This window comes from Lucilia sericata, unplaced genomic scaffold (assembly GCF_015586225.1).
Source record: "Lucilia sericata isolate MDLA Ls3-8-SP2 unplaced genomic scaffold, ASM1558622v1 Contig007741F_arrow, whole genome shotgun sequence".
NCBI lineage: Eukaryota > Metazoa > Arthropoda > Insecta > Diptera > Calliphoridae > Lucilia > Lucilia sericata.
In genome coordinates this window covers 1-9,451 of record NW_023998000.1, presented here as the reverse complement: position 1 = coordinate 9,451, position 9,451 = coordinate 1, and the positions used below count along the sequence as shown (strand labels likewise).

General features: G+C 34.2%; 1 protein-coding gene across 1 annotated transcript; it reads left to right on the top strand.

Annotated features, from left to right (window-relative positions):
* Positions 1-7,033: 7,033 nt before the first annotated feature.
* On the top strand, positions 7,034-9,448 carry LOC119615777 (BTB/POZ domain-containing protein 7-like; the record flags this gene model as incomplete). The annotated part of the gene is given in 5 exon segments (XM_037971769.1): positions 7,034-7,265; positions 7,267-7,483; positions 7,552-7,993; positions 7,996-8,525; positions 9,026-9,448. Coding segments are annotated over 5 exon segments (1,782 nt in total), but the record flags the coding sequence as incomplete, so codon positions are not given.
* Positions 9,449-9,451: the final 3 nt, after the last annotated feature.

Sequence of the window (9,451 nt, the reverse complement as noted above, 5' to 3'; positions counted from 1 at the left end):
CTGCTATAACGGATTGTGTAAACTTGATTAAGAGCGTATTGGACTGCAAGATAGCCTCATTGAATTCTCTTCCAAACGTAAGCCTTGGAGTACCTGAATAGAATAGTCAGAAACTGAAATATACTAACATCTATCTAATCACATGTCCCTGCTATAAGGGATTGTGTAACTTGATTGAAGACCCTATTGGACTGTAAGATAGCCTTAATCGAATTCTCTTCCAAACGTAAGCTTTGCATCATATGGGTACAGGTTTACTCGGGAATAATCAACAGCGAAATTACTATGAAAGGAAGGAAACTCAAGGAAGTTCACCTGAAATGTAAAACCGCTCGACGCAACGATAGAGAAGAATACCATACGGCAAATTAGAATAATAAAAAGGTGGCGGAACTACAAAGATCCTTGCGCTGACCCTCCTATCTGCTGATGGTACATATTCTGAGTGTACAAACAATATTACGAGCACAACTATACAAAATTGAAAAAGAGGACAGCAAAAGCTCTAGATTCTAGTATCTTGGGAGCGATGTTCTTCCATATATTACATTCCTCAGGAACATTGCTGGAAAATTCTAAGGGAGCACCTGAACACCCAACAATAATACCTTCATAGAACACTTCATAGGAGCACACAAAAGTGTATTTTCACGGATCTGATGTAATATATATCCTCCTTGCAACCTAATCTATGTTTGGTAGTTGCGGTATTTTGCGATGTCATTCGAATGTCTCGGAACTACAATTTGACCCCAATTAGCCTTTTTTAGCCTTAAAGCTAATCGCCGGAACTATCAACAAAGTCTTTAGAATTTGGAATACCCAGTTGAAGATAGAAAATATTCCAAACTTGGAATGGAACCAGAATTTGTTGGATTTCTATTTTTGACACTTTTGGTATAATAATTTCTGAATATGCGTTTTATAAGATAACTGACCTAGATATCTTGTTCATGATATGAAACGTCTCAAAAATATGTAACACTAACAGATTTAATCAAATTTGTTAGAAGTACTGATTAGTTATCAAGGGAGGAAAACTCATAAGGAATCCATTATGAAACTTCTAACTTAATTGCGAGTCGCTCGCACATACAACATATAAATATGTATTGACATATTAAGCTAACACTAAATTTCCTAATATTTTCTATAGGGTACAGCAAAAATCTCATTCCCATATCCCCAAGCATGCAATGAGCAGAGTAACAATCAGACAAGAAAGCAACGATTGTGAGGAAGTTCTACGATTGTTAAACGGAAGTTGGCTGATAATTGCTTTGGTTTTTTTACTCCTACCATACACATTCATTACTCCGTACAAGTGTGAGAGTGTAATTTTTGTTGTGCTCCTATTGTTGTTGCTGCTACTGCTGTTGTGGTGGGGGACTTTGTGTTGGTGGTGTTGCATGCTGCTGTTTCTGGGGTTCTGGTGTTGCTCTTTTAATGGTGTTACAAAAAAAGTAATAATGGTGGTGTGTGTTGCCAGCAGTCGGTCGTCGGTGGTGGTGAGAAATTCTTTTCATTTTGTGCTGTTTTATTCGCTTTTTTTGTTTCTGTGCAAAGCTGAGTGGCATAAAAACGTCAGAGGCAGTCATGTGCACAGAGTATGTCGCCTTTTTTAAAAATATTTTTTTTTGAGAAACATGATGTGTTAATATTGTTGTTGTTGGTTTATTTTGAAACTGTTTTATGTTTGTGTCAGTGTTGTTTGTTGTTGCTGCTGCTGGTGACGTACGGAGGTGTTTTGAAAAGCTTTTGGAATTATTGTTATTTAAATAAATTATGAATTTCTACCGTATCAGTATATTAAGACATGTTTTTCTCAAGAACTGAACTAGAAATGAACTGAACTAGAACTGAACTAGACTGACCTGAACTGACGAAAACTGAACTAAACTGAACTAGAACTGAACTAGAACTGAACTAGAACTGAACTAGAACTGAACTAGAACTGAACTAGAACTGAACTAGAACTGAACTAGAACTGAACTAACTGAACTAGAACTGACTAGAACTGAACTAGATAACTGAACTAGAACTGAACTAGAACTGAACTAGAACTGAACTAGAACCTGAACTAGTAACTGAACTAGAACTGAACAGAAACTGAACTAGAACTGAACTAGAACTGAACTAGAACTGAACTAGAACTGAACTAGAACTGAACTAGAACTGAACTAGAACTGAACTAGGAACTTAACTAGACTGAACTACACTGACTAGAACTGAACTAGAACTGAACTAGAACTGAACTAGAACTGAACTAGAACTGAACTAGAACTGAACTAGAACTGAACTAGAACTGAACTAGAACTGAACGACTAGAACTGAACTAGCTAGAACTGAACTAGAACTGAACTAGAACTGAACTAGAACTGAACTAACTGAACTAGAACTGAACTAGAACTGAACTAGAACTGAACTAGAACTGAACTAGAACTGAACTAGAACTGAACTAGAACTGAACTAGAACTGAACTAGAACTGAACTAGAACTGAACTAGAACTGAACTAGAACTGAACTAGAACTGAACTAGAACTGAACTAGAACTGAACTAGAACTGAACTAGAACTGAACTAGAACTGAACTAGAACTGAACTAGAACTGAACTAGAACTGAACTAGAACTGAACTAGAACTGAACTAGAACTGAACTAGAACTGAACTAGAACTGAACTAGAACTGAACTAGAACTGAACTAGAACTGAATTAGAACTGAACTAGAACTGAACTAGAACTGAACTAGAACTGAACTAGAACTGAACGAACTGAACTAGAATTGAACTAGAACTGAACTAGAACTGAACTAGAACTGAACTAGAACTGAACTAGAACTGAACTAGAACTGAATAGAACTGAACTAGAACTGAACTAGAACTGAACTAGAACTGAACTAGAACTGAACTAGAACTGAACTAGAACTGAACTAGAACTGAACTAGAACTGAACTAGAACTGAACTAGAACTGAACTAGAACTGAACTAGAACTGAACTAGAACTGAACTAGAACTGAACTAGAACTGAACTAGAACTGAACTAGAACTGAACTAGAACTGAACTAGAACTGAACTAGAACTGAACTAGAACTGAACTAGAACTGAACTAGAACTGAACTAGAACTGAACTAGAACTGAACTAGAACTGAACTAGAACTGAACTAGAACTGAACTAGAACTGAACTAGAACTGAACTAGAACTGAACTAGAACTGAACTAGAACTGAACTAGAACTGAACTAGAACTGAACTAGAACTGAACTAGAACTGAACTAGAACTGAACTAGAACTGAACTAGAACTGAACTAGAACTGAACTAGAACTGAACTAGAACTGAACTAGAACTGAACTAGAACTGAACTAGAACTGAACTAGAACTGAACTAGAACTGAACTAGAACTGAACTAGAACTGAACTACTAGAACTGAACTAGAACTGAACTAGAACTGAACTAGAACTGAACTAGAACTGAACTAGAACTGAACTAGAACTGAACTAGAACTGAACTAGAACTGAACTGGAACTGAACTAGAACTGAACTAGAACTGAACTAGAACTGAACTAGAACTGAACTAGAACTGAACTAGAACTGAACTAGAACTGAACTAGAACTGAACTAGAACTGAACTAGAACTGAACTAGAACTGAACTAGAACTGAACTAGAACTGAACTAGAACTGAACTAGAACTGAACTAGAACTGAACTAGAACTGAACTAGAACTGAACTAGAACTGAACTAGAACTGAACTAGAACTGAACTAGAACTGAACTAGAACTGAACTAGAACTGAACTAGAACTGAACTAGAACTGAACTAGAACTGAACTAGAACTGAACTAGAACTGAACTAGAACTGAACTAGAACTGAACTAGAACTGAACTAGAACTGAACTAGAACTGAACTAGAACTGAACTAGAACTGAACTAGAACTGAACTAGAACTGAACAAGAACTGAACTAGAACTGAACTAGAACTGAACTAGAACTGAACTAGAACTGAACTAGAACTGAACTAGAACTGAACTAGAACTGAACTAGAACTGAACTAGAACTGAACTAGAACTGAACTAGAACTGAACTAGAACTGAACTAGAACTGAACTAGAACTGAACTAGAACTGAACTAGAACTGAACTAGAACTGAACTAGAACTGAACTAGAACTGAACTAGAACTGAACTAGAACTGAACTAGAACTGAACTAGAACTGAACTAGAACTGAACTAGAACTGAACTAGAACTGAACTAGAACTGAACTAGAACTGAACTAGAACTGAACTAGAACTGAACTAGAACTGAACTAGAACTGAACTAGAACTGAACTAGAACTGAACTAGAACTGAACTAGAAATGAACTAGAAGTGGATAGAAGTGTCGTTTTTTAAAGGACTTTTCACACCGCCCTCGTCTATGTATACTATTGCACATTTTAGTGTTGTTTAGTTTCGTTCGTTCTTTTTACAGTTTTTAGTTAGTGTAACTTTTTTACTGTTGCCTGACTTCCTGCCCCGTGAAAAAATGCACACACACACATTCACACACTTGCACAATTACTTGTGTAGCTGTGTGTATATAATTTTAGATGATGGTGTTTGCGTCTGAATGTTGTCTTCTTCTTCTGCTGTTACGTCGGTTTGTCTTTCAGCCATTCACTCTGTTTTTTGTTGTTGTTGTTGGTTCCACTACTTCTCTGGTAGAACACACAACAAATGTGTTTCTTTCTTTCTGTGCGTGTGTGTATGTTGTTTGGAAAAGTTTGTTGAGTGGGTCAAGGTTAAATGGATATTATAAATAATGTCATTGGTTTTGTTTTAATTTCTTTTTATCTTGTTTTTGTTTTATTTTTAAAGGTTTTTGTTGTTGCTTTACATTTCAAAACTTTAAAATGAAATTTGTTTTATTTTATTTATACAGTTCTATTCTGTGTTGTATTATTCTTTAAAAAAATAACAATGTCGTAGATATGAATATTAAATTTTGTAGATTGTTTGTTAGTTTGTTTGCATTTACACACATACATATATACATATGTAGTATGTATGTACATATTGGATTAAAGGGAAAATTTATTAAAATAAATGTTTAAATTGGAAATATGTATCTGTGATACAGAGTGTGTGCGAGCGTTTGTATGTCTAGTGTTATTTTGGGTAATATAATGTAACTTTGACAGGTGGTTTATACATACTGTCACTATATTATTTGTGTGGTGTGTGTGTTTTCTTTTTGTAGAATAATTTCAAATTAAATTATAGTTTAGAAATTAGTTTAGTTATTTTTATTTAAATTTAAATGGAAATTTAATTAAAAATATATAATGTATAATTTTTGGGACATTAGATTTTATTATAAAATTTGTAAAATAGAATTTAAGTTTTAAATTTTAAAGCTTTACATTAATAAATTTTGTCATTTGTTTAAATATTTATAAATTGTATTTAAATTTAGGAGAATACATTAAAAACTAAAAATAACTACATTTAAACTTATTTTTGAAAAAACTTCTTTCAGTGACAAAAAGCTTTAAAGTGATAAAATATTTTTTGTGAACAATATTCCGTAGTTAAAAAAGCTTGAAATAAGCATTTTATTAAAATACCGTTTTAGTGAATGTTTTTTTTTTTGTTGTCAAAATTCCCAAAGAAATCATATTTTAGAGCTTTTTATTAAATTTTTTACTAAAACATATTTTAGTGGTTTTGATTGATTTTTTTTATTTATTTTAAAAATCTTCTTTGAAAAAATCATATTACGACGTTAATTGAACAGCTTTTTGGTAGATATTAATAGCATTATTTTGGTAAGCTTTTGAATAGTTTTTAATGGAAAAAACTTTGTGGAACTTTTTTCAGTAAAAGCTTTTATTAAACTAATATTTTTTACTGCTTTTAAATCGTTTATTGGACAGCTTTTTGTAGTTTTTTTAGTTTAACGTTTTAGTGGAACTTTTTAGTGAAAAAGCTCTATAATGAAGTTCTTACTTAAAAAGCTTTTCACAAAAAAGCAATAAGTTGTTTTATTAGAAAATTTTACAAAAGCTCTTCCACTGAAAAGCTTTTTATTGAGAAGAGCTTTTTAGTTAAAAAACACTTTACTGAACAGTTTTTTTAGTATATAAAGCTCATTGAAGAGCATTAAAAACGTTTGTTATTAGTTTAAAAAAGCTTTTAAATGGTTTTTAATAAAAAAGCTTTTTTGGAGTCTTTTAGTGAAAAAAGCTTTGCAGAACGTTTTAGCATAAAAACGTTTTGTAGAACTTTTTAGCGAAAATTTTATTATAGAGCTTTTAAAAATGCTTTTTATTAAAACATATAATTTTTTAAATTAGTTTTTAGTAAAAGAGTTTTTTAATAAAAAAGCTATAGATTTAAAAGAAAACATTTTAATAATAATACGTTTGAATAAAAAAGCTTTAGATTTAAAAAGAAAACATTTTAATAATAATACGTTTGAATAAAAAGCTTTATAGTAAAAAGCATTTTAACAAAAAAAAGCTTTTAAGTAAAAGTGTTTTTTAATAATCATTTTATTTAAAAGAGATTTTAATTCAATTTTTGAGTGAAGAGAGTTTTATTAAAAATTTTTGAAAAACTCTTAATTAAAAAAACACTATTTTCATTTCGGAAAAAGTATAACCTTTAACGAGAAAGCTTTTAAGTGAAACTACTTTAGCAGAAAGGGCTATGCTTTAGTGAGAAAGGGCTATTTGCAACAGAAGATAAAAAAATCGATTAAAAATAATTTTATTTCTTTTTTCTTTTCTTTCCAGACTAAAAAAATCTCCCAAATAAAACGAGAAAAATCACTATTATGCTTTTCTCATAGTTGTGACAAATCCTTCTCTCAGTAAATCACAATTTATGTTTAAAATTAAATTTACACAAACTTAAAATAAAGAAAAATGTTTTGATTAAAAACTTTAAAAACCAAGCAAAGAGAGTGTAGAGATTAGAAACCGCGTTTGCTACAAACAAACAGCATAAAAACACAAACTACGTCATAAGGTTTTCTAATCTCTTGCTAACTGCATGGTGTTGTCGTCATTTGCCCCCTCAACCACAAAAACAAAATAGCCAACAACAACAACAAACACATTTACAATGGGTGCCAATGCATCGACTGGTAGTTATCCGCCTGTAATGACAACATCACAAGGTCATTCATCTGGCGGCGGTGGTAGTGGTGGTATGCCAGCGGGTGCAAGTACTAGTTCAAGTTTATTACTACCTACCACAGGGGCCAATTCATTACTGTCCGCTTCGCTAGGGGGGTCCTGGTGGTGGTGGTCCCCATTTTCGGGAACAACGACGTAAACGTGTTACTACGGGTTTTGCCACCCTTAAACGTAAATTCATAAGACGACGGCGTTCTTCAAAAGCCTGTGATCATGCTAGAGTGCTGAGAGATTTTGTTTCGGATTGGACTCCTTTAGAGCTGGCAGCATTGTGTGAAGAATATGAAGCTTTGGCAGCACTAAGGGATTTATCGGTAAGTGGAGAAATATTTCTTGAATGATTTTTTTAATTTTAAACGTCCTAAACTTTTAACTCTCTTAGATGCAAGCCGAGCTGGCACGTCCTCCCGCTACCACTTATAAACAAGATCTTGCTGCTCTTTTTGAAACGAAGACTTGTACAGACTGTGATCTCGTCTTCCGTGGCGCCATATTTCCCGTGCACCGCTGTATACTCTCCTCACGTTGCACTTATTTTCGTGATCTTTTAGCCGGTTGCCCCGGCTTTGGAGCTCGTATTTGTCTCGAGCTACCCACCTCACCCATAGATGTTCAAATGTTTGCCTCCCTACTAAGATATCTCTATACCGGCGATCTATGTCCCCATGATGCCAGCATGGATATTGGTCTGTTGCGTCAACTAGGCGATGATTTCGGTACGCCCAATCCTCTCGAACATGATTTGCGTTATCTGCTCGAAACGGGAGATTATGCCGATGCTGCTTTGGTGTTTACCTCCGAGAATGGTGGCGGTGGAGGAGGCGGTATAGTGGCTCTTCAGCCATGGGCGTAGTGGGTTTGGGTGGCGAATACAATCGTCCCGATTCGGGGAATTCAGAATACGGCTTCCGACCGAAACTGGAATTACCTTGCCACAAAGCGATTTTAAGCGCGCGATCGCCTTTCTTTCGTAATCTCATAGCTAGACGAACACGTAATATGGATGCTGAATATGCAGAGCGTGCTCTGCATGTGCCGACGCGTATTGTGTTGGATGAAACCGTGATACCAAAACGTTATGCTCGTGTTCTTTTACATGCCATTTACTTGGATACCGTAGACTTAACATTAATTTTAAGGGGAGCAAATTCGGGAACAGCAGCGGCTGGTTCGCTGGGTGAAGTTCATGCCTTGACGGCGGGTCGAACACGACCAACACCGCTCGAGGAAGCCATGGAACTATATCAAATTGGTAGATTTTTAGAATTGGATATTTTAGCACAAGGTTGCGAGGATCTCATATTGGAGTGGCTGACCTTAGACACTCTGCCAACGGTGCTCAAGTGGGGGAGTCAGGTAAATTTATATTTTTTTATTATTAAATGTTTGTAGAAAGAAAATTTATAAAGCTTTTTATTGAAAATGCTTTTAAGCAAAAAGCTTTTTATTGAAAATGCTTTTATGCAAAAAGCTTTTTATTGAAAAAGATATTGTTAAAAAGCTTTTTATTGAAAAGCTATTATTAAAAATCTTTTTATTAAAAAAGTTATTATTAGAAAGATTTCTATTAAAAATGCTTTTTTTATTAAAAGCTTTCTATTAAAAAAGCTTTTTATTGAAAATGCTTTCTTATTAAAAGCTTTTATTTAAAAAGCTTTTTATTAAAAATTTGTTTTTAAGTTGTATTCAAAAAGCTTTTTGTTCAAAGTTTTTTGAAAAAGCTTTTTTTAAAAACTTTTCAACTGAAAAAAGCTCATTAAACAGTCTTTTGATTAAAAACATTTTATTTTAGTAAAAAGCTTTTTAACAGGCAAAATATTATATTTAGATTAATTTGAATTCAACTTTATCTTTAGCCCCACGGTTCTGCGTGGGTTTTCCGCCAAGCTTGCCAATATTTACGCGAAGAATTCTCTGCAGTCATCTCATCACCTGTTTTGCATCAACTCGATAAATCGCAACTTATACACGTTTTGCAATCGAATTTTTTACAAGCTTCCGAATTGGAAGTTCTACAGGCTGTACTCAAATGGGGAGAACAGGAGCTCATACGGCGCATGGAAGATCGAGAACCGAATCTTTTATCGCACACTGCCCATTCGGTAACAAGAAAAGGTGTCAAGAAACGCGATCTAAGTGATGTGGAACTAAGAGAAATACTCTCAGACCTTTTGCCATTAGTGAGAATGGATCATGTCTTACCGCCTAATAGTGAAGTTTTGGCCCAGGCAATACGCCGTGGCCTAGTGAGTACACCGCCCTCGCATATGATTGGCGATGAA